Below are 27,245 nucleotides of genomic sequence, written 5' to 3'. Positions count from 1 at the left end.
TTTTTTTTTTACTCAAAACTCCTGTCCTGCCTTTTTTTCAAATTTCATCCTAGCCCCCTCCCCCATAAAAATCAAATGGTAGCTCCCTAATTATAAGTTCATCAAAGAATTTGTACTAAATGCGATTTAAATAAAGTGGAAGATGAACTTCATCGGAATGATACCCATGATACTGTAAGGATAGAGATTTGTTATTTGATGTGATATTTCGATATGTCCTTAGATATGATCAGAGACATATAATACAATTGTTATATGTCTCTGATATGATTAATAAATTTATCTGGTTATTAAACTGTAATTAAGTCTATTAATATTTTGAAACAACTAGGCTATTCTTATCAAAACTCCATGAGTATACATAAACATTTATTATGTAACACTGTGACACTGTTAGCAATATTTATAATTGTCTAACTTTAGTATACTGTTTTGCTGTTCTTCTTTATTGTATTTGTAATTGTAACTTTATTGTCATATATGTATTATCATGTATATGCACTTTGCCCCTTGAGGGTTACCTCTTATGGAAATAAAAGATATTCTATTCTATTCTATTCTGTAGATTACATAAATTATTAGCAACACAGAGAATAACTATAGTATGTGCTTAAAAGTCCTCATTGGCAAATAGCGATTTTGTTCACTAGGTGAGCGAAACAAATACAAGTCTGACAATGCTAAAACTATTTATAATTTCCGGAAATATTTACAAAATCGTTACGGAGTTTGATCACTGTTACACACACCTTGTAACTTCCAGGAAAATTTGCAAGTGCTGCAAAATAATAAATATGAACTTCTGATTATTTCTGACACTGTCATGTCAAAACGAAAAAGTATAAATCTGACAAAGCTTAAATCAAAAGTAGACGAAAGCAGACAGGCAACAATTTCCAAATTCTTTTCGTCAAATACAACCGACAACAATACTAAGACATCGAAAAGTTATGAGCCTGAGGTCCAAGTGATAAATATAGATGATTCTCCGGTAAAATCTACGGCTCCAAGAAAGGTTATACATTTGTTTCTATGCTCTCAAATAGGTTATGATTGACAAGTGCAAATTCTAGGGAAATTACAAATTTTACAGTTATACAATAACAGTACATTATTATAATAAGTTAGTCCAAATAATTAGGTATCAGGTCCATTCGCTCCTACTACATGTTCCCACCCTGTACGTTCGCACCCCACATGTTTGCCCCTTGGTCCGTTTGCACCCCACATGTTTGCCCCCTTGGTCCGTTCGCACCCTATATTTATTGAAATACCTGTTGGATTATTAGATGTGTTTAAAGGTATATATCAAAATATATATATTTTAATGAATAAAAATTCGAGGAATTTTTAAATGAAATATCTTTGTTATTTGTTATTTGTGATTTGATGATTAATTATTAGATGTTAATTATGTATGATTACTGCTAATTGATATTTACAAAGCTGAAATTTGGTATTATTGTTCTATGTTATGAAAATCATAATGAATAACATAAAAATATAAATGCTCTATATTGTAACTGATAGCTGTAATTCGTTGTTGTTGTGGCAATGTCATTGTGACAAGTTTGATAGCCGTTTGGTATCTTCCACATTTCTTCTACAATTCTTAGGTTCTCCAGCATGTGAAAGAGTTATAAAAATATGATATAATAACATGCAGTGGAACTAACAGCTGCTTAAATTACCTGTAAAAATCTGTTGATATTTCAATCATATTCATTGAAACGTCATCAATGCAGTAAAATAGAATGAAACTTTGCTAACAATAGAGCATAATATAGCCATATGTGGTACATATATTATGATATTCTTTAAAAGTCAACAAAATAGTGACAGTACATGTACATTGTACATCGTAACATGTCAAGTTTTGAAAGACCTATTTCCAACTCTTTTCCATTAATAACCCTTAATTATAACATTTAACTAAGCAGCAATCCCTTTTCAATCATAGCCTGTTGGAATCTACAACTGTAGTTAGTTATAAAAATTGATGAGCAGAAATTTTGTTTTAGATTCCTTCATTCAGTCAAAAGAAAAGACCTAGAGAAGAAAATGTTTCTGAAGGTGATTCATCTAAAAAGAAATGTTTAGATGTATCAGCTGGTAGAACTAATGGAAATATAGCTCCAAATGATGGACAACAACCAGAATGCTCGTCTAAAGTTATCTTAAATGAATCAACAAAATTGAAACTAAAACAATTTGAACCAGATTTAGACAGAGAGAAAACAGAGATTAGCATCAAACAATTTAAGAAAGGAAATTTAAACACAGCTAACAATGCAGCTAAAACCAAGAATAATCATAGTGATTCTGACAGTGATGAAGATGTGATAATCAAAGATGATCGTCTATCAGTGTTTAGCCATACATCTCAATCGTCAACCCCTAGTAAAGGGAAGTCACCAATCAATAAACAGACAAAAACTAAATATACACCACTGGAGCAACAATATGTTGATATTAAAAATAAGTACCCTGATGCTTTACTACTTGTTGAATGTGGTTACAAGTACAGATTCTTTGGAGAAGATGCAGAGGTTTGAAATTAATCTTACCTAGTAGATTAGCAAAAAACAATGTTTACTAACAAGATTATAGATATATATATTTGACCATTCAATACACACATTAACCCCAAAAATTTAGGTGGCTAGTTTTGTTTATGTAGTAATATACAACCTTACATTGTTTGTCTTTTTATATATCTTGTATACTTATATATGGGGACTTTTTTTTATATTTCTATTCTACACGTATCACTGTTTGTTGACATTTGATGTCATATTTAACCATGCATAGATTTTAAATAATTGATTTTAAATTGGAAATAAGATCCTTCGCTGAAACCATTTGACCAATTTGAACCTTACTTGGTTGGAATTGATTCTTAGTGTTTTTCTTTTATGAGATTATTTTATGACAGTAAAAGAGAAATATAGCTTTGAGACAAGAAGAAACATTCTTGCTCCAATATCCATGTAATGAATACCATTTTTACATGATATATATTAAAGTGGATATCCATATATAACATTCCAATATCTCTTTGTGCAGGTAGCAGCAAAAGTACTGAAGATATTTTGTCATCTGGATCATAATTTTATGACAGCATCCATTCCAACACATAGATTGTTTGTTCATGTTAGAAGACTGGTTTCTGCAGGATATAAGGTATGACAAATTGCCATATACATTTTTGTAGATGGTAGTGTATGTTAAGTGCTCCGACTAAAATCCAAATTGACTTCAAATAAAAAACAAATAATGTGGTATATGGGTTACTGTATGTCGACCTACTACTGAAGTTGATTTTGGTCGGAATTTAATGATTGGTAGTTAAGAGATTTGTTTATATTTTAAATTCAGAAATCATTGAGATGTTTTTATAAATACAAAAAACGACAGTATCAGGTTTGCCATAGTGAAAACTCACATTCATAATTTTAGCTATGAGAAGAAACATTTTTTGCAGTCCCATTAACTAGATTTCACAGTTTTGTTAGAGGTAAAAAATTCACAATAATAAATGCACGCATTTATTTCTGAATTTATGTTATGCTTACAACTAAATTCGCATATCAGAATGAAAAAATTGTTTTAAAAATGACTATAGACTGAAATTACACTTGTTTAAGTTGATAGATATTAACATTTAGTATATGGTTACAGAATAACTTATTATTACAGGTTGGTGTTGTAAAACAAATGGAGACAGCAGCTTTGAAAGCAGCAGGTGACAACAAAAGTGCTCCATTTACCAGACAACTACAGTCATTGTATACCAAGTCTACATTGATTGGAGAAGGTGGATACAATTATTTTTTTTATATCTGTTTTCTAATGCTTTTCACTATGAATGAAGCTCAATTTTCTACTGTGATGTCAAACTTTTCAATTATGTCATCATAGAAAATAAGAAAGCTTCTCTGACGTTATAATGCAAAATGAAGATATTTTATGCTTTTCCAAATGACAAGAAATGTTAAGCAAACATCAGAACAAAAGATTAACATAATTAGACTAACTTTGATATAACAGGATATACTCCCAGCTTGTTCATAATAAACTCATCATAGATGCCAGGATTGAAATTTTGTATTTGCGCCAGACGCAGGTTTCGTCTTCAAAAGACTCATCAGTGACGCTCGATTCAAAAAAAGTTAAAAAGACCAAATAAAGTATGAGGTTGAAGAGAATTGTGTGAAAAGAAAAAAAAAAAAGAAACAATGCATACTTAAAGGTGTTTATGGTTGATTAATTTGAAATGTTTTCAGAATGCATTTATATATATCTTTATTCTCAATAAACCATATACATAGGTTTAGAGAAGACATTTATGTACAATATTTACAATAAGACAGAACAAACAAAACAATTGCTAAGAAAATATATGAAGTACATTTTAGCCAGGAGCACATATACCTGTGTTGATAATCTATATAAATTTACAAAGTTTAATCAGTTCTGATTTGTGTTTTGAAGACATAATCTGCTTGTATTTAACAGTATTTGCATTTTAAAAATAATAATGTGACATACAATGTTTCCTGTTTTCTTTAAAGTATTTGCATTCTAATATGTAATGAAATTCATCACCAATGTCATTTTTACTACATAGAAGACACAGTCTATTATTTCTAACTATATTATTCCATCTACCCTGTTCAATAGGGAGCTTGTGATTTGTGGTCCTAAACCTACAAAAATCAATAGACAGTTTGTTCCCAAGAATTTCAAAATAATCTTCTTTTCCAAAAAAATCTTTAAAAAGTTTATAATTAAGTGCTTTTGGTGAGTTTTCAAGCAAAGAATGCCAGACTTGTACAAACTGATCTTTAAGTCTGAGCTTGATGAATGAAACTAACCATTTACAATTCATAAAAGATTGCGTTTCCCACACATTGGGGATACCACATTCATTTAAAATAGTCTTTACTCTGTTTAACCATGAAAAATGCACATTGTCATTAATAGACATGTGATAACACAATTTATATAAAGTATATGATAGTTTTGTCTCTTTACCAGAATTTAATTTCCCCCAAAATGAGATCAATCTAGTTTTTATGTCCAAGTCTATAGGATATCTTCCAAGCTCCCCATAAATCATGTAAGAGGGTGTTGATGTTTTCAGACCTAATAACAATTTAAAAAATTTTAGTTGTACCCTTTCAATTATGTCATTATTTCCAATACCCCATACTTCACAACCGTACAGTAATATTGGTTTCACCATTTTATCAAATAAGTCCAACTGACTACATATAGAAAGATTATGTAGACGACCTAGTCTTAAATCATCGCAAAGAGCCTTAGTAGCCTTTTCTACATTAAATTGCTTCATTTTATTAAAATTACCTGTTCTTGTTAGAATTATGCCCAAATAGTTAAATTCATCAACGATATCCAGTTTTTTTTCATTAAAGAAAAATTGAAAATTACATGATGGTCGTCTCCTTGAAAAAACCACGACCTTTGTTTTATCAACATTTACTTTTAGCCTCCATACATCTGTGTAATCTAGAAAACAATCTAATAGTTTTTGGAGTTCAGTTGCGGATTCGGCCATCAACACAGTATCATCAGCATACAGAATAATAAAAAGTTTTAAAAATATGTCAAGTTTTTCTTCAAGCTCTGTTGAGACTGATTTTAGGCCCTCTATATTACAGGTTTGCAAAAATGAATCAAGATCATTCAAAAATAGAGAAAAAAGAAAAGGCGATAAATTTTCGCCTTGTCTAACCCCGTTATTACATGGGAAAAAATCAGACATGGAATTGTTATATGAAATACATGACTTAGTACCTTGATACATATTTACAATAACATTATACATACATCCATTCATATTATTCAAAAGCATTTTATACCACAGTGCGTCTCGCCAAATCGTGTCAAACGCTTTTTCAAAGTCGACAAATGCACAAAATAATTTTTTCTTCTTAAATTTTAAAATTTCAAACAATGAATGAATTACAAATAAATTATCAATTGTTGAATAACCCTTTCTAAAACCACATTGGTTTTCGTTTAAAATCACAAATTCTTCAGAGAAAAGATTTAGTCGCTCGCATAAAATTGCGGTAAAAAGTTTCCCCATACAACTCAAAATGGTAATAGGTCTAAAATTTTTGGGGTCCAACTTGCTACCTTTATTTTTATAAACAGGCTTAATATAACCAATTAACCAACTATCAGGAATAATACCAGTGCGAAATTTAACGTTAAATAATTTTTCATATTAATCAATGAATAAGCCAGATGTCAACTTGATATATTCATTTATTATATGATCATCCCCAAATGCTTTATCATTCTTAAGGTTTTTTATGCCCTTAAGAATTTCGTCTTTTGAAATTATCTTGTTTAAATTTTCATTAAGCCTGTTAATGTTGGAATATTTGTATTTTCTTCATCATCTGGGGCGGCGTTCAAGTTTTTGAAAAAATCGAACAATTTAGTAATGGGGATGTCGGGTTGGTCTCTTTTTTTTCTACTGCTTAATAATTTCCAATACTCTTTTGAATTATTGGATCTCAATATGTTTATTTTTTTAGCCATTTTTTTTCTATGTGCAGTAATTGCTTTATCTAAAGTCTTTTTATATAATTTCTCCGAAGATTTCTTAATTTGGCAGTTTTGTTCTGATCTATTGTTCTTAGATTTTCTTTTGAGCTTGCGATAATTTTGGCGAGCAAATTTACAGTCACTGTCAAACCATTCTTTATCTAATTTTACTGGCTTGTTTTTAGATTTCTTCGAACCTCTAGTTCTAGTAACCCCAAATGTTGCCTTGGCAGAGTCCAAAAATAAGTCACACATGTTATTTACAATCATGTTTAGTTCATTTACTCATATTTGCTTCAACTTTATCAATTTCTTCAATTAGAGCATAGACCCCTTCCACATCTATCCCATTTTGAAAATCCAAAGTTTTATCATTATCCCACTTTTTGATATTTTCTGGACGGTTACATGTATCTGTTCCAGCATTTAAACACTGATTTTTTTCAACATCTTGTTGAGTGCTCGCCAAAGTTATCTCTAATGGGGAATGAACATCAGAATATAAAGTAGAAAATTCAAGTACATGAAAATTAGTAAAATATTGTAACAACTCAGCACTACTAATACAATAATCTACAATACTGCTATTTCTACATGTTAATTTACCATACTGTCTATCATCACCAATTCGACCATTTACAATAAATAAATTGGTTCCTTTGCATAAATCTAACAATAGTTTCCCGTATCCATTTTTTTACCCTGTCCAAAGAGTTTCTTTTCTTTGGAATATTAAATTCATCAAGCATATACACTTTATTTTCTATAAAATCTGTTAGATTATTTGTATGTTTATCATTATGTATAATAATAAAATCGTCGTCATCTGCTGTTCGTCCGTTAAAATCTCCTAGTAATGACACATATTTATAAGTATTAGAAAAAATAATGTATTCATTTTCTAACTGACTGTAAGCATCTTGAGATGAGTAATTTGTGTATTCCGGAGGAATATATACTATGCCAAAAACTATATCATCGTCAATACTAAGTAAATCTAACGAAACTTTGAACCAAAGAACAAACTGACTGTCAGTTGTTAACACTTTTATTTTATTTGCTAGTTCTAATTTGTATCCTAAAGTTATCCCCCTGACCTATTTCTTGATACTTTCTTTCTATTTTTCATTTTGAATTCATAACCTGGTAAATCAATAATATCTATATCGTCAGTTTTTGTTTCAACTAAACAAATTATATCGTTATTATTTAACAATGACTGAAATTCAGGGTAGTTCAATCTTTTTTTTAACACCACAACAATTTAGACACAAAATATTGATATCACTTCTAATATGAACATTTCTGGAAGTTTTTAAAGAATCATTACAGTTCAAATTTACATCTGTTAAATTTTGGTTATGCTCTCCGTGGCATTCCTATAGGTGAGTTGATTCACTACTTGGGCTTGACCCAGATCTTTGTCGTTTGTAAGGTCGACCGTTAGTATTTGCTGGGGTCATCATTACGTCTCTAAACCCTCCATTCTGATGCCCTCTGTGCTGATCATCTTTACTGGTATTAGTTTGTTCTGTGAATAGGAATTGTTCTCCGTCAATAAATAGTTTGTCCCGTACCAATGACACCTGATTACCTTCTCGCTTCGCCTGTTTCATAACAGGATAGAGTTTCCTTCGGCGAGCTTCAATTTCTGCTGGGAATTGTTCATTGATACCAAAAGGCTTTCCCTTGAGGCGAAATGCGTTTTGGAGAACGCATTCTAGGTCGCGTTGGTAAATAAAACGCGCCACAATTGGTTTGGCTCTATTCCACCCAATTTTCCCAAATCTATGGACGTTACCAAATTCTATATGTTGTTCAATTTGCAACTCCTCATAGATGAAATTTCTTAGTTTTGCTTCACAATTTTCATTCTTATTGTAAGCTAATCCAGAAAAAATTAAATTGTTTTTCATGGATCTGCACTGAAGGTCTAGGATGTTTGATTTAAGTTTTTCTATCTTTTCATTTTCTACCCTAAGTTTGCCGATTTCAGTTTTTGTTGCGTTTTCTAGTTGATTAAATTTTGTGGAAATGTTTTGTAGTTTGGCTTTGTATTCTTTATTTATGTTATTAACTTCGTCAAATACATTGCTGATGCCCTCAATACTACTTTCCATCTCAGAATTCTTTAATTTTATGTCATGAACAGTTTTTTCCAAATCCCCTATTCTCGATACTATAGATGTGATAATAGTTTTTAATTCATCAATTTTATTTACACCTTTCTCTATTTTTTGCATCCTATTATCCATGGTCGTAACGACTTGTAGGATCATGTTTAAGAGCACATACAAATCATCTTCTTTTGATTGATTGACAATTTTCCAACTCTCGGCGAGAAGTGCTGCCGTTTCTTTCAGCGACATGTTTATACTTCAGGCAAATTCTAAGTTCAAAGGCTAACAAACAACATCATTTCTAATTTACATGTCATACACTTGAGGTCCAAAGTCCAACTTTGTCTGCTCGATCGAGACTTCTCCTTTGTTTTGTAATCAACTATCGGAAAATTTAGTGTGAGTGATGTTTAGGTTGTGTTGTGTATATAGCTTTAACCCCGTTTCGGAAATAAATAATCAATAATTGTGCAAAAGTTAAATTTCCCTTCAAAAAATTCGTCGGTAACACTCACGCATCTGCATTCCTAAAAAAACTTCATCTCCAAAAATCAGCTAATAAGATGTAACTTAAAACAACATTTTCAACGAAATTCGTCAGAGCAAAAAATTTCCGTTCCATATTTCAAGGGGACATAATTCATATCTTCATATACCATAAATTGGGTTATTTTGGTTGTAGTTTTATTTTGGTTTATTTGGTGCCTCCAATGAAAGTGCCAAAATTAAACACACGAAAATAAAGCAAACACTAAAAATTCATATCGTAATGTTAATTGTTGGGGATAATATTTTATGTTATTATATCTTCCGTATATTTCCTACAATTCTACACATAGCCAAATCTGTAAATAAATACCTGGTATAATTTGACAACAACACAAGATAATTTTTACTTAATTGTCAATTTTCTGAAATTTTAAAGAAAACATAACATGCATTTTTATTCACACATGTCATAAATATGCCAGGTTATTGCTGATTAAACACCGTTATTGGTAATTAGAATATCAAAACTCTTTGTAATCCTTTATCTCCAATTAATTAACATGTACTGCCAGAGGCATAAGGATTAGAATTTAAATCCTTAATCGTCAATAGATTAACATGTACTGCAATAGAGATGATTAAAATTTATTTCATATGATATTTAAAAAAAATAAATAATCTTTTTAAAAAGTGTTTTTAATGTTTAAGATTTTATTTTATATTTTTCTTTCAGCTTCGAACCACGATATACGGAACTATTTGCAATTGCATCCGTATCCGATTCCTTCATTAAGTTAACTTTGTCGTGTTTTTAGTTTGAGAAATTCAATGATATTTTGTCAATAAACGGGTAAATAAAGGCAAATATGAATAAGCTTGCTCACTACTGTTGTTCCAAAATTAAAACATATCAATTTGACGAAGCACTAAAATTACACACACCAAAATAAAACACATGCTTTTCGAGAGAAAACCGCAAAAATTTCCCAATTTACAGTAGTTTATGAGAATATTGTTGACAGATGTTAATTCCTAAATTTTTGCACATCTGCTTTCATAAATTTTTTTCAGATGTAAATCCTATCTCAGGGGAAATAACTGGAGAGGCTACTGTTGAGGAGCAGACGTCATTTCTGTTGTGTGTGTATGAAACACCACCAGATAAAACTAAACAAACATCTATTGGAATTCTGGTATGTTGTTGGTTCAGATATATTTCAAATTTCTTTTAGCTAGCTATAAAACCTGGTTTAATCCACCATTTTCTACATAAGGAAATGCTTGTACCAAGTCAGGAATGAGACAGTTGTTTTCAATTTGTATGATGTGTTTGAGCTTTTGATTTTGTCGTTTTATTAGCATGATTAGGGACTTTCCGATTTGAATTTTTCTTGGAGTTCGATATTTTTGTTATTTTACTTTTTACTTCTTGAAATCTCTTTCATTTTAATCTGGAATTAATCTTTTTGGTAGACTGTATATTCCTTTTATAGATAAATGTTTTTTTCGGAAGGAAAAATCCAGTTATTAGATTGGTGTAGTACGGCCATGCAATTACTTATGAACCATTCAACCAATGATTTTCAAATTTTAATATGTTGATACTAATGACAAAATGGAGGTCAAGTTCGATATTGAGGATTTTCACTTAACTGTTCGGGAGTTTTGGTCCTTATACTATCGAAAAATGCATACCTGCCAACCCTCCCGTTTTGAGTGGGAGACTCCCACTCAAAAGACGAAATTCCAGAAATCTCCCGCTAGCCAGTCCCCTCCCGCGCAGGAGTATAGAATCTCCCGCTTTTGGATATTTTACCTTGAATGACCAGTCAAGCAATAACAGATACATAGTTAGTATTGTTACATGAAATTCAAAATAAAAACATCGGTTTTGGAATCTTCTGTTCATTTTCATAATAAAAAAAAAACAACCTTATACATCCAACAGGTTTTATAGGAATTTTTCTATTTATTTGTATTTTACTTTTATTATTATTATTATTATTATTGTGTCAGTTATTAAAATTGAGAAAAAAATTAAAAAAAAGTTATATTTTTATTTTCTTAGGCTGTCCAACCTTCAACTGGTGACATTATTTATGATTTTTTCAATGATGATGATACAAGAAGTGAACTGGAAACCAGGATAACCCACATACAGCCAGCGGAAATACTAATACCTTGTAACCTGTCTTCAAAAACTGAGAAAATAATCAAAGGAATCATAGATATAAGGTAATAGTACCAGATAATGTTAACATTTTAGTGGACATTCAGTAGATGTACTTAATATTTCATTAATATTGTAAAATAATAACTTCATATTGTTTCAGGTAGCTGGTATAAGGCAATATATATCTATGAAAGAAAATTTTGATAATCGATTGATTGACATGTATTTGTTTGATTTTTACAGTTAAAGCAACAGATTTTATTTAATTTAAAAGCTAAACTTATCCATGTGTAGTTAAGATCTCTATTCTTTATGTAGTACAATGCATGTGAACTAGTAAAGATCTATGATTTCCTTTACAATTGAAAAATAAGCTACATGTATTAAATTTGACTATTTTCATATAACATCTTATTATAATCTTGGCTGTTATCTACTGAAAGGTAGATGTAGACTTCTATTGTTGATACTGGATATGCTATAAAAAGGCCAGTTACTTTATACATCCAAGTATAAACGTATTGCCTTATTTCAATATACTGAAAGCTTTCTCAATCTTTATTTGCAGTACATCAGAGGATGATAGAATAAGATTAGAAAGACAATCAGAGGAACATTTTGAATATGATCAAGCATTTCAGACAGTATCAGATTTCTACAAGTCTGATGCTAAATGTATGTTACCTATATTTTATGATATCACGTATAAACTTTAAAAATTGTAGACAGCGAGTTATAAATCATTGAGTAGCATTAAATTCACATTAATTGTTTTGAGGAAAAACCTACCATATAAATTTATACTGTGTGATTACAATGATAAACATGTAGAATATTTACAGCCAAAAACCTTTAAAAAGAAAACTGCAATAATATTAACTGCTACAATGTAACGTTATATATTATTTCATTCAATCTTTAATGTAGGTGCTGGTAGAATTCAGGAGATAATAAATTTACCAAAACCAGTTATAAGCTGTTTGTCAGGTGTTTTGGTGTACCTCAAAGATTTTGGACTAAGCCAGATTCTGAAACTTACTGGGTATATTGTCTACATATTGTATTTTCAGCTAAGATATTAAGTCAGAAATAAACTTTTAAAAAATATTCAATAACTTAATGGGAAAAATTGATCTAACTACTTTAATGAAATGAGAACATTGTAGTACCACCCAGTTTTTAAAAGGTATTGAATAATTGTCTTCTTTTTATGTTTGGATTGGAACTTTAAAAAAATAAATAGTTTTATTCTATTGACATGATCATTTTGGGAATATTTTCTTTAAAATGGCAGCAAATTATATTTCTGAAGGAAAGTTATTTTAATGTATAGTGCAAAATATAGATTTTCATATTTTCAAAACTATAATACAAATAATTCCTAGTCATTTATCCTTCCATAGGCATGATTGTATGTTTCCAGCAGCAAATCTATTGTTATAGAAAATAAAGAATATTTTATCCCTCATCTTCACAGAATAGTTTCATTTTTTCAACTTTTCTTGATATCATATATTTTTATTATTAAATATTCTGTTAAATATTCTGTTAAACTTTGTTTTTTTCTACACTTGAATGTATCTGATCCATTTAGATTGATTTGTATAGACTTCACTTACCGATAGTTAAAAGAGATTGGAGTCCTATTTTTATCATTTAAAATTATATTTTATTCTCTTCATATTGATAAAAGAAGGCAAGGGTACTCTTGTTTTCAAGGTAGATTGATTTTATTTATTTTTCAGGAATTTTTGTCAGTTTTCTACAAAATCCCTCTACATGCAGCTACAAACTAGTGTACTCAGGAATTTAGAAGTGTTTCAAAATCTTACTGATGGAAAAGAGAAAGGATCATTATTTTGGGCCCTTAACCAGACTGTTACTAGATTTGGTGGTAGAATGTTAAAATCATGGTTGAAAAAACCCTTGCTTTCAGCAAAGTGAGTAACATAATACTGAGCTAAGGCAAATAATGTTTATAGAAGTATATTCTCAATGCTTTCTATTCCAAAATTTTCCAGAATCTAAATTTAACTTTATGTGCATTTAACTATTCTAGGGGACAAAGGTGGAGGTATGATTAAAGTCATATTTGGCCCCTGAAATTGCATTTATAGTAAAATTTGTCAATCTTTTAATTTTATTTATGAATAATACAGAATTAATTACATGTACATGAACATCTGCACCTGACATATATTTCATTTAACATTGAGTTGACAATTTGAGTGTTCATCGCCCTTTATTAAATATTCCAATAAAAATAGTGTAGGAGGCTTAAGATTGAATAAATTTATTTCATTCCAATGATATGATAATGCAACAGATTTTTACATGTATGACTGTGGAAACTAAGCATACAATTTTATTGTGTTATAACATAATATTTCCCACAGAGAGTAACAAAAAGTTAGCATAGAAAATTGTTTAATATTGCACTAGTTCAAATATAGCCTTAAAATTATCATCTTCATCAGCGACAAAAATATGTTTAAAATAGTTTTTCAAGCTTTGCTATACAATAAAAGGATTATTGAATGAATTTTGGTGAATATTATCCCTCGTAAAATATGTATTGCACTTGCAAGCTGTTGCAATGTAAAAATCTATCCCAGACAATATTCACCAATATTGATGCAATAAAACTATACTATTGGATTGATATATTTTTAAAGGCGATCAAAATATTTTCTCAATTAATTATATCAGATTTTTTTTCATTTCAGACATATTTTAGATAGACAGGAAGCAATAAATGAATTACTACAGGGCAAAAATACACAGGTTCTTGCTCACCTCAGAAGTTCATTGGCACAGACACCTGACTTAGAAAAAGGAATCAGTTCAGTATATTTCAAAAAGGTACATTTAATTAAGCATGTATAAGATTTCACTATTTAAGTTTCAACATTTGAATTTATAAATGCATGTACTTTCAAAAGTACATAGTAGAGAGACATATCTCTGCATCAACAGTTTATATTGAAGATTTGATCTATAAGAAATTAATGGCAAAGAAAAATAAATTTTATGTGGCCTAGATTAACAGCTTTATTTAACATGAATAAAAGTAAAATGCATGTCTTTTTACTGTAATATCCTAATAAAGACAACAAATTTTCATTTATATTTATTTTTCCATATTTCAGTGTAGTGTACTTGAATTTTTCTTCGTATGTAAGTCTCTACTTAAATGGAGTGAAGATGTCCAGTTAATAACTAAACAGTTAGATGGAACACTATCATCAGAAATACTCACTGATATACTCAACGATATTCCACAGTTATTGGAAGATGTTAAATCTTTGTTAAATAATTTACATGAAAATAATGTCAGGTTTGTATCAAATTATCTTTACTTTAATCAGATGAAAGGAATTAGAATACTAAAATTATTTACCACTGAGTTTATATATTTTGATGTCTCTTAGTATTGATTATGACAATTGTACTTGATTAATTGGACTTCTTAATTATTCATATTTATTTTATGATAGCTTCATTATAACTCGACAATAAAAACCCAGTCAAATGCCGTTATGAATAGAATAAGGTTGTTGTTGACATAGCATAAGGGAAATGTCAGAAATGTGTGGTTCGTTTTGATAGGTTTTTTTTCTGCTTATGAAATGCTAAATGTTGTCTGACTTTATCAGAAATGTTTCATCTCAATGAAAATGATGCAAATAAATATTCAAATCTTAGCCTTTCATGTACATGTACTTAATTACGTTTAAATTCTGATGCTATAAAAATACTTGCTATCTTTTGAAAACAGTTTAATTTATTGCACAGGGATAAAGAGAAAACTAATCTGTTCTCTGATGAAAGTCTGTTTCCTACTGTACAGATGAGAAAAAAAGAGATAAAGGATGTGGAGAAGGAAATGTTAGATCACAGACGAACTGTCAGGTTGATATTGAAACAGCCTGCTTTAGATTACACTACTGTATTAGGTACTGAAGTAAGTATTAACAACCTGGCTATAAGGTTCACCTCTTAAAAACAACAACACCTTCAGGGGGGGTCTGAGGTCAGGGACCTGTCTTTCCTAGGAAAGATCTTTTCAGTATTTAATTACAAAAGCTTTACACTGATGCTTTAACATTTTTATATAGGAATGTTGACTTTCTTAAGGAGGACCTTTTACTTAAAAATTCAATTGGTCTGTAATTTTTCATTATTAGTCCCCTACCGACGAAGTCAAAGGGGACTTTAGGTTTGTACTCTGTCAGTCTGTCTGTCTGTCTGTCCTTCCGTCAGTCCGGCAAATCAGTTTTCCGCACTTTTTTCCGTCATGCTTGAAGATATTGATTTGATAATTGGTATATAGTTTTATCATGACAAGTTACAGACCAAATATAAATTTTGTTCCGGTCTGATGATTTTGTGCAGAGTTATGGTCCTTGGACTTAGAAAATTCACTCAAATAATTAGTTTTCCACACTTTTTTTCGTCATGCTTGAAGATATTGATTTGATAATTGGTATATTGTTTTATCATGACAAGTTACAGATCAAGTTTGACTTTCCGTTCTGATAATTTTGTGCAGAGCTATGGTCCTTGGACTTAGAAAATTCACTTAAATAGTAAGTTTTCCACACTTTTTTACGTCATGCTTGAAGATATTGACTTGATATTTGTTATATAGTTTACGCCATGACAAGTTATAGATCAAGTTAGCATATTGTTCCAGTACAATGAATTTTTAACTGGTAGGGGACTATGTTTTGCCATGCGATACTCTCAGAATGCTTGTTTCAATTAATTTGAACTACTGCACCTAAAGGGACAAGCTATTCTATCTAAAAAAAAGAGATCTGAAAGATACCAAAGGGACATTCAAACTCCATAGGCAGATCCAGGGGGCCCCCCTTTTGTGGGAAAAATTTGTTCGATTTAATAGGTTATCACTGAAGCATGACTGGAGCGTGCCCCCCCTTAGGTTAGTCAGCGCCCCCCGCCCCCCCCCCCCCCCCCCCCCCCCCCCCCTTATCAAAAGTTCTCAATTTTCAGCATGTCAAATTTTTGCATTTAAGTTGTAGTTGCACATATTTTATAAATCTACAATTATTGAAGAAAAAAAGCCAAACATCAAAATATAGCTATGTACTGTTTAGATTTGATTTTGATATGTTAAAGTATTTGAAAATTAGACACTGATTATTTTTTTTACTTATTTATTTTATAGTACTTAATTGAAGTGAAAAACAAAGTGTCACATGTTGTACCCACTGATTGGCTGAAGATAAGCAGGTAATTTGTCTTAAGTAATTTTTCTCTGTAATTCAAATATTAAGTGTAGTTACCTTTCTTTATACACAAGTCTAAATCTATGGAAATGCAGGGATTTTACATAAATTTTTATTATGTTTAAATGTCACTTTTTCATTACTTGAAGCCATAACTTTGTAACTCTTTTTAGGGATGTTCTAAATTGTGAAAAAGTAATTTATTCTTGAAAATTGTAATATATTAGGCATGTAGGAAGTATACTGCATTACTATTAGGGGATATTGAATGGCTATAATTACCTATGGAGTCTTGCATGGTCTTTTAGGTGAAAATGTTACTTTTTTTTCTTGGCAGTACAAAGGCAGTTAGTAGATTTCATCCTCCATTTATACAAGCAACTTACAAGAAACTAAATCAACTAAGAGAACAGTTGAAGAAAGACTGTGATGAAGCTTGGTTACAGTTCCTAGGGTAAAGTTTTTCTTAGGCATATTTATATAAAAATAAGAATATGTGGTATGATTGCCAATGAGACAACTTTCCAACAGACCAGTTTACATAAAATTTGGCAACTATAGGTCACTGTACAGCCTTTAACAAGGAGCAAAAACCATACTGTATAGTAAGCTATAAAAGGCCCTGACATGACAAATGTTAAACAATTAAAATGAGAAAATTAACAGCCTGATTTATGATTAAGTTCATTTGAACCATGTTAACTGTAGCAAATTAGTTACTGTTAATTCAGAAATTATTGCTTGCATTTATTATTGCCATTTTTGAAGAAATTACAAAAGTGCCAGATTTATTATTGTGATTTCAGGTAAATCTGCATACAGATATATGTATCAGATATCAGAATGCAAGTTCTTATTATTGCAATTATCACCCAGTAACATTATTTGCAATAATAAAAACCTTGAAGCAATTTCTGAATTTACAGGAATCCATGTGGTGTCTTCTGCCTACTATTTATATCAACTTCAACATGACAGTCAATTTTAACCCTTGAATTTTGTAGATCTGTAGCAGCTACATTGTGGAAATTTTGCTTTATTTAAAATGTAGTGATACTTATTGATACGTAGTTACTAATAAAAAAACATAAAATCAAAATGTGACTACCGGTAACAGCTAATGTTTGGAAATACATTTAGGCACTTGAGATGATTTATCAATAGGTATTGTAATAAGATACAGCTTTAGAGTTACATCCCCTTACTTTCTCTGCAATTTATCACTTAGACTAGTCTTCTACTACTCTTTATTTATTTGACTTTAACAGAATAAGTATTCACCAATCATCTGCTTTCTCAATTTATTTCATTCTTATTTTAAATCATGCCTACTTTAATTATGAGTTTGAATATCCCTTTTGGTAATTTCACAGAAAATAGTGATCTAACAATGTGTTAAAAAAGCTGCTTCCTATAGAATTAGTGGAATCTACATGCAGAAAGAAGAAATTCTATGTTTTCAAATGTTTATCAGAACTGTAGCATGAACGTTTCTCCTGATAAAATAACCTTGGGATCATTGTTAGGAAAAGTACCCAGAATGACCATGGAGAAATCTGACTAATTACTACTATTTTGATTTTATGGAAAAGAACTGCAAGGAGAAGAATAATTTGAAAAACACAACTGAATGATAGTACATGTATTACCAAAGTACCGGATATATTAAGCCAAATTTTTTTCATTGGTAGACTTTTTCATTTGAAATCTTTTCTCAAGTTTTATCATTATAGGGCTGATTACCAAATTATTATTTTCCAGGTGGTTTGAGGATGATTACCAGAAGTACAGGAAAGCAGTTCATCACATAGCTACATTAGACTGTTTATTTTCCCTATCCTTAGTGGCTAGGTTACATGGATATTGTAGGTATGTTAGGCAAATTTGTTATGGCTTGTTGCAAATCATTGTGAATTTATTTAAATACTAATCTACAAACTTGATAAAAGTTTTAACAATTTTTCCTGGTTAAAGTTTAAGGTAAATATTGTTTAAAGGAATATGCTGTGTTTTAGCTAAAAGTAAGCAATTGGATAGGAGCATGATAGGATCATATATTGTTACAAGCATATGCTTTCAGAAGATGTATGAAAATCAAATTTTTTAAGACATGAACGTCACAGGGTTTTTTATCCATGCAGAGTCTATTAACACCATGGTAATGTGATTCTATATTCATTGATAGTAATGCTATTTGAAATGAATTTCTTGAAGATTGTGTTACAGATGTAATACTATAATTTCTAGAAAGAAGATAGTATTTCAAAGTTCTTTGTTTAATAGGAAGCTTTTGGGGAGAACACATAATCATGAAAAGTCTTGCTTTTATCTTAGAACTTTTCAACATGCAATTTTTCTATAGTAAGAATTCTGTAAATTGTAGGCCGAAAATAAAGGAGAATGAAGTTTGTATAAACATTGAACAAGGACAACATCCAGTAATACAACAGATTTTACAAGGAAGTCAACAGTTTGTTCCAAATAATACCAATATATCTGTAGGTATATCAACATTTTGTGTGTACTCAATTAAGTTTTTTTTAAATCTAAAAAAGACAAAACAGTATGCAGGTTTTCTTTACCTTACTGTCTTTAATGATTAATTTGATGTGTAAACTTCATTACCAGTCATTTGTGAAAGCAGAAAAGATTATTAAAAAAAATAAAAACCACTCAAAATGAAAACATAAACTAGATAAACTTACCTACAAATAAGTAAAAAGTCAGTATTTTATGTGAAACATTTCAAATATTTATAGAAAAAATTGCCTTTCAAACTTTGAAATTTGAAAAAAGGCTGTTTAAACCTGTCCAAAATGGTCTGAAGTAGTGATTTATTGAATGAAGGTTTTGATTGTTTTATTGATTATTGGCTATTAGTGGGAAAAAAAACTCAAAGTAAACCGGTTACCTTTGAACAGTGACATACTATAAAAATTTGTTAGATTTAGCTACTCTAGTCATGAGGAGTCAAGGCTCAAACCGTATTGGCATCAGTGTTTGACTGAAAGAAAACCTGACATGATATGGTGATCAGTGACCTAGTATATTTTAACTTGATTTGTGAACTGTGTAATTCAGAAATGAAAATCATCTGTAAACCTGCATGCATGCAACTGTAAACCAACTTATTTTCATGAGCAATTTATTTTTCCTGACTTTCTTGAGTAGAAAAATAACATGATAATAAATCATTGGGAATATGTACGGTAAAACTTTAATCTATTGTTATATAAAAATTAGAAAATCCCTAATATAATTAGCCGTGAAGTAAGTTAGAATGGGCTAAATGCAAAATAAAGTATCAACAAAAATATGTTGGTTTACAGTATTTATGGCCAGGATTTAGCTTTACAGATATATTTTGTTTTTGTCCATGTCTGATAAATAGATTTAAGATATTCATGCTATCAGTTTAATTTTTATTTTCAGACAAATGAGACTAAGGTTATGATAATCACAGGACCAAATATGGGAGGGAAGAGTTCTTATATAAAACAAGTAGCTCTGATTTCTATCCTTACACAGATTGGATCTTATGTTCCTGCTGAATCAGCAGAAATGGGAATTGTGGATGCTATTTACACCAGGTAAGATATCACATAGATTGATAGATACTACATAAATTATGAAACAAGTAGCTGTAATACCTATGGATCTTAGTAGTCAGCAGATGTCATATTAAGGATGATATCTACAAGATATCACAAAGAAAAATTTTGGAAGATTGGTCACTTTCATCAAAAGTTAATAAAACTGGGTTAAAACTTTGAAGTTTTGTGTACTGTAGACTAATTTTTATGAGCTGTTTATTTGTGCGATTTTGGCAAGAAGAAAAATCATGGAAGTGGCCCTTTCAGGGCCTACTATGCAGTATGGGTTTTGCTCATTGTTGAAGGCAACACAGGTCTCCGGTGGAGAGTTGTCTCATTGGCAATCATACCACATCTTATTTCTATTAATATAAAATCGTTGTGAATATGTCCAACTTGTATATTCTCTATTATAATACATCAACAAAATTACAAAAGTAAGTGAAAATAAATCAATAGAAAGTTGGCTATAAAGGGCTGAACCCCAAAATACGTTTTCAGTATACAAAGGGTAGGAAAATTCCATTAAAATTCGTTTCCAATGGATATTAAAGAATCCTCTATATCTGCTAAAACAATGATCTGATATCCATGATTCTTAACTAATTGATTGCACCAGACTGGATAATATACAAAATGAAACAGTTTTCTAATTCTTCTTAATTTTATATTTGTATCAATGTGTTTTTGAAAAAAATCAAAAAATCAAACTCATCCAAGAGAGGAAGAAATATACTTTCACACAAACCAGGTACTATTATTAAGAAACAAGAAATGAGAATTGAAAAACATTTTACCTTATTTTAGAAGAATGAACAATCACCAAAATTATTAACACAGCTAAGCGATTAAAATATATTTACTCTGGTGAAAAGTATTGTGTGCATTCATCCTTTTTTTTATATATAATTATGAAAATGTTTGAAATAAAAATGATAAAAATCTACTAGAAATATTAGTATCGTATATTAACCACAGGATGGGAGCTTCAGATGAGATTTACAAAGGCAGAAGTACATTTATGGTAGAGTTACAGGAAGCCTCTGACATAATGTTAAAAGCTACACCAAGATCTTTGGTTATACTGGATGAATTGGGCAGGGGTACCAGTACACATGACGGTGTAGCAATAGCTTATGCTTCTTTGGATTATTTTATAAAACAGGTATTTTCTTAGTACAATAAGAACTGTTGTTGCGTTTTCTTCCTGCAATAGATTCTGATAAATTGTGTAATAAACATCAGTTATCATCAAACATATTAGAATAAAATATGTAAAAGATCTTTTGCATACTTTTGTAAGATGAAATTCACTGGGAGAATTCAGTGAGAGAAATTAACTACATCGCCACCATATTCATTCTAAACTTGACTTAATGAATGGAATAAATTACGTATATATATATATATATATATAGATTGCCTAACAATGTAATTTTAACACACTATTTAGTATGTAAATATAAGAATGTTTAAAATATTTACAAAATGATGAAATTAAACGCAATATTTCGCTAGACTAACTAGCTTTATCAAGCGTGCATCTATCCAGGTGAAATCGGATGTAGATGATAAGAAACTTTTGCAGCTCAATGTATATGTTGCACTTGAATTTAGCTGCCTTTAAAATAATACATAATTTGGATGAAGTTCAAGATTTTTACAAAATTGGTAGTTGAAGTTAGCAACGTCCATTGGCCAATATTACAGGATAAAAAGGACGATGCTCTGTACTGATTAATCCACACTCCCATAGATTTGTATGTCATGTGCTGCTATTTATAGGCACTTATATATATATATATATATATATATATATATATATATATATATATATATATATATAGATATATTGTAGGTTAAATGTCTGACGTTATTTGTAACGCATTACCCAGTATTATCAGAACTAGAACAGACGTATCCAAATATAGTGCAGAATCATCACATGTCATTTATGGTCAATGAAGACTCAGGTAAAATAGGTGAGTTTTTGTGTATTATACGACACCACATTGGTGGAATAAGTCTTCTGTGAAAATATGTTTAGTCATGGGTGCCAATTTCTGTAGAGTTGAGAATAAGAAAAGAAGAGGTTACAATGAGCATGAATCGCTTACCTGTTGTTTTTTTTTTTTTTTTTTTTTTTACTTAAAACTGATACAGTGCAACAAGAATATTTGTGTGGAATGGAAACAGTGTAGGCCAAAATCTAATTTTGCTGATAATTTTTTGTGAACATAGTTTTTTGTCTATCCATTACAGTTTTTAAGAATAACATCAAAAAGTAAAAAAAAAAATTGTTAAAATTGTGATTAAGGGGCAACAACTCCTGTAGGGAGTAAATTGATTATTTGAATCAAACTGAATTATTTGGGTTGCTGATCAATTTTGCTTTTCAAAGTTTCAGTCTATCTGTTATAGTTTTTAAGATAATATGTCAAAACACTAAATTTATCAAAAATATTAATTTAAGGGCAATAAATCCATTAAGGATGATGGCTTGCTCTGTTTCAGCATAACATTTATTTTAAAAGACTGTTATAAATTGATAGTATATAAATAATGGAACTAAAAAATCAGAAAAACATGAAAGTTCTGTGTCCTTTTTTTTTGAGATATAAGACAATAAAAATTTGGAGGGAAATGATTCTCGCTAAATTTTTCAAACATTTAACATTGGCACCTTTTGTCTTTAAAAACCTAGGAAAAATAACAATGATTTTTTTTAATTTTCACAAATGAATGGCTTTTTAAACTATATGTAATAAAACTATGAAAAGAAAAGTAGGGATAAGCCAGCCAATTTTTTTTAAATGGCACTACATGGATAAAACCAGAGGATTCTGAATATCTTGACAAGAAGTTATACACAATATAAGAAAACATCCTTAAAGAGTCAACTGACTACTTGATTTCATCTTGTTGATCACTTTAATTGTTGTTAACAGTTTGTCTCTATCTACTTTAGTTTTTCACCAAAAGTGCAAAAAGTTTGATAAAAATTGTCATTGACGGCAATAGTTCCTATAAGTAGTTGCCAGACTATTTTGCTAATTTCTACTTATGAGTAGATCTAACATTTGTGATTTATTTTGCTGAAACAGTTTCTCTTATATAGTTTTCAACAAAAATGCAAAAAAAGGCTAAAAAACATTATTGAATAATATACAATAACTGAAGATTTATTTGATCTTGTCTTGCTGGACATTTTTACCATTTGTTTTTCTCTCTCTGTTATAGTTTTCAAGATAAAAGCCAAAGACTGTAGAAATTTGCTAAAAATTGTCCATTCAGGGATAATAATTACAAAATGAGTTTTTTCTTATTTAGAAAAAGTAGATAGATCAGTTTCCATATCAGTTTTGCTCTTAATGATTAAGATTTTGAAATATAATCCAAAAACTGTAGTGATACACCTTTGTGTTTTTTTTTAGCGACAAAAATGGTCATTTTTGATGACAATTTAAAATCTCAGATACAATTTTTAAACTAGACATACCATGAAACATTTACACACAATTTTGTTCGAATCTGTTTAGTGGTTTCAGAGGAGAAGATCTTTATTAAAGTTTAGGATGACAAACAGATGACTATTTAAATGTAATTCTTACCAATTTATTGTTAGTTTATATAACAAGTCAATATGCTTTGTGTTCTTTAAAGGTGACGAGGACAGCTCCAATGCAGTGACATTTTTGTACCAGCTTGTCAGTGGCTGTGCTGGGAAAAGTTATGGATTAAATGTGGCAAGACTGGCATCAATACCTCAGGACATTTTAAATACTGCAGCTAAAAAATCTCAGGAGTTTCATAACTTGCTTGTTACGAAGAGGTAATACTGGCCTTATTACAACAAAATGTTGAGATCCTAATCACCAGTTCTCAAGTTCATTGTAACATATACTTTAACAACATGCATATGGATTTATTAAATTGCATAAATGGTTTGCCATTAAAATAAAAATAAGGAGATGTGGTATGATTGTCAATGAGACAACTATCCACCAAAGTTCAAATGAAGTGGATGTAAGCAATTATAGGCAACCGTACAGCCTTCAACAATGAGAAAAACCCATATTGTATGGTCGGCTAGCTATAAAAGGCCCAGACATGAAAAATATGAAACAATTCAATTGAGAAAACTAATCGCCTAATTTATAACAACACAATTTACGAAAAACAAATATGACAGACATGAACCAACGACAACTGAACTACAGGCTCCTGACTTGGGACAGGCACAGAAAGACGGTGGGGTTAAACATGTTGTTTTTAAAGAATATATGAATATCTTCATCATTTGAACTGATGGATAGTTGTCTCATTGGCAATCCTATCACATCTCCTTATTTTAACATTCATGCATTTTTCATAAAATTAAACAACAACTGTCAAATGAATAGGCAGGCAAGTTTAGAAATATGTAAATTAACCAAAAATATGTTAAGTACAATGTATAAGATTTTTGACAAGGAGTAATTGTATTCAGTAATGTTACATTTGAATCATTAAACCATTGGTCACTTTTGGTGTTTTTAATAGTAGTATATTTGACGATAAGACAGTAACCTAAAAACACAAAAACAAAAAAGATATCTTTAGGTCAACATGGTCTTGTACAATACAAAAGTGTGTACATATGTTAAGCACTAAATTTCCTTGAGTCTAGACGAGCAGTGAGTTAATTTATCTTAGAATACAAAAGATCTGTTGTAAACACCAAATTTATTTGAATGACAAAAATATACTAATACCGGTTAATGGCAGACACCCAAAGTCTAGATTTCTGATTTGGGACAGTCACATTAACAAAGTGACATGATCAAACTAATTTTCTCAGTACTCAATAATCTGAGTGTTTTTAGTTACAACATTTAAAATGACAAATACAGAGATACAATCTAAATAAAATGAATTAATAAAATATCAAGGAACATCAAAGACTTAAAGCAAGCTCAAAACAAGTTATATGCTGTCTTATCATATATCTTTGATATTTGTCTTCGGCTGGGTCAGGATAAATTTCTTCACTTAATTTTTATTTGTTGTCCTTTTTAATGACAACCTGCTATATCATGTTGAAAAACAATGGAAAATAACTGCAATATTTTCTTTTTTTAGAGAGAGAGAAGAAGAATTCAGGAACATCTACCTTACTGAAAACACCACAATTTTATATCAGACTTTACAAAATTCTTCTGTTATGCAATAAACAATTTTTAGATTCAAATGTTGTTTTCTTGGTTTTACTCAAGTACACAAATTGGAGTAAATCTGGATAAGATCTAATTTAAAGTAATACATGATGGCATACACATGTGAAAGAAGTGTAATCCTGGTCACAACAAAAAATTAAGAAAATTTTGAGAGATATATCAGCCATGTTTAGTACATTAAATGATGCCTATTTATGATTTTTTAACATCACAAAACGATTGATTGTTAACAAACATAATTCTGAATTATTTTTTCCTTACAGTTTTCATTCCCTTAGCTCAAGCATTTTTACCTTTAGCTTTAGCTCCAAATGACCAAAAATGGAAGTTGACTTGGTTCCCATGTTATCTTGATTGGAGATAAATATCAGTTTTTGTATTTAAAAAAAGTTTTAACATATGAAGGATTATAAGCATCCATAAAAACATGATTTAATGATGATATTATGAAATGAAAAAATATATCTAATTAATTCATTATTATGCTCCCGAAAAATATTTATTTAGTATATGGTTTGAGCATTCCTGATATAGGTAAATTCAGAAAATCATAAGCAACACGATGGGTGCCATATGTGGAGCAGGATCCGCTTACCCTTCCAGAGCACCTGAGATCACCCCCAGTTTTTGGTGCTAAGTCTTTGGTTTTCTATGTTGTGTCATCTGTACTATTATTTGTCTGTTTGTCTTTTTATTTTTTGCCATGGCGTTGTCAGTTTGTTTTCAATTATTCTATGAGTTTGACTGTCCCTCTGGAATTTTTTGTCCCTCTTTTGGAATGTTTATATAATATCAATTTCATTTAATCACTTTGTATGTCAGTCCCCAGTCATTCTGTGTTTCGGTGTATTCCTTGCTTAATTTGAATTAAACATATACATATGGACGATTAAGGAAAGGGGAAGAAGCCTATTGATTTTAGGGTCCATAAGCCAAAGGCCCAGGTTACTTACTTACTTAAAATGGAAAACATTGGATAAACAGTTTCTCTTGCTTGATTGGAATGAACCTTATACAGATCAAAGATATAAGGAAAGAAAAAAAGCCCACTGATTTTGGGGTCAAAGGTCAAGGTCACTAACAAAAAAATCGTTTGAAAGTTTGTTTTAAGGATGGAATCCCACTATGAATTGTAACATTGTGAAAAATTAGCAATAACAGTACATGTTTATTTGTCCCACCAAGCGTACTAGTATTTCAAACCCTTGAAAGAAGAATTTTTTCTCCCAATAAAAGTGCAGTTCATGGAGCATATGTTGGAAGTGTCAGCTTTTTACTCGTTTTTAAAGAAATTGGACAAGCCATTGTACCATCACTAAATTTTAAATTATTTAATAAAAGAAAATCATTAATGTAGCAGAAACTATGATAATAGGATTTGCCTAAGTTATAAAAACATTCATATATAAAAAAGAAGATGTGGTATGATTGCCAATGAGAAAGCTCTCCACAAGAGACCGCATGACACAGAAATTAACAGATATAGGTCACCATACGGCCTTCAACTATGAGCAAAGCCCATACCGCATAGTCAGCTATAAAAGGCCCCGAAATCACAAATGTAAAACAATTCAATTGAGAAAACTAATGGCCTAATTAATGTACAAAAAAATGGAACGAAAAACAAATATGTAACACAGCAACAAACGACAACCACTGAATTACAGGCTCCTGACTTGGGACAGGCACATACATACAGAATGTAGCGGGGTTAAACATGTTAGCGAGATCCCAACCCTCCCTCTAACCTGGTACAGTGGTGTAACAGTACGACATAAGAAAGAACTATAAAAATCAGTTGAAAAAGGCTTAACTCATCA

The 27,245-nt window shown here is 30.3% G+C and overlaps 1 protein-coding gene across 2 annotated transcripts; it reads left to right on the top strand.

Annotated features, from left to right (window-relative positions):
- The first annotated feature begins 742 nt into the window (after positions 1-742).
- Positions 743-25,439, top strand: LOC127735264 (DNA mismatch repair protein Msh3-like). Of its 2 annotated transcripts, none has more exons than XM_052245381.1 (21): positions 743-991; positions 2,022-2,549; positions 3,067-3,183; positions 3,700-3,817; positions 10,263-10,384; positions 11,260-11,426; positions 11,933-12,039; positions 12,292-12,406; positions 13,110-13,304; positions 14,091-14,226; positions 14,514-14,701; positions 15,160-15,328; positions 16,556-16,620; positions 16,954-17,070; positions 18,378-18,485; positions 19,000-19,114; positions 20,049-20,206; positions 21,188-21,374; positions 22,068-22,191; positions 23,873-24,041; positions 25,331-25,439. In XM_052245381.1, exons 1-21 carry the CDS (start codon positions 824-826, stop codon positions 25,419-25,421), a joined length of 3,264 nt encoding a protein of 1,087 aa, XP_052101341.1. In that variant the 5' UTR covers positions 743-823; the 3' UTR covers positions 25,422-25,439. The 2 variants fall into 2 exon arrangements, with proteins under 2 accessions (XP_052101341.1, XP_052101340.1); XM_052245380.1 differs by having other exon boundaries at positions 743-1,015.
- Positions 25,440-27,245: the final 1,806 nt, after the last annotated feature.

Source organism: Mytilus californianus, unplaced genomic scaffold, assembly GCF_021869535.1.
Source record: "Mytilus californianus isolate M0D057914Y unplaced genomic scaffold, xbMytCali1.0.p SCAF_3, whole genome shotgun sequence".
Taxonomy (NCBI): domain Eukaryota; kingdom Metazoa; phylum Mollusca; class Bivalvia; order Mytilida; family Mytilidae; genus Mytilus; species Mytilus californianus.
The sequence above is the reverse complement of the archived record's forward strand: the minus strand, read 5'-3'. Positions and strand labels throughout refer to the sequence as shown.

Bases quoted from the DNA above. Each gene is read 5' to 3' on its own strand.
- LOC127735264 (XM_052245380.1), top strand. From the start codon at position 824: ATGTCAAAACGAAAAAGTATAAATCTGACAAAGCTTAAATCAAAAGTA. The intron at 3,184-3,699 runs GTATGACAAATT...TTATTATTACAG, and splicing joins TGGTTTCTGCAGGATATAAG to GTTGGTGTTGTAAAACAAAT. The intron at 10,385-11,259 runs GTATGTTGTTGG...TTATTTTCTTAG, and splicing joins AAACATCTATTGGAATTCTG to GCTGTCCAACCTTCAACTGG.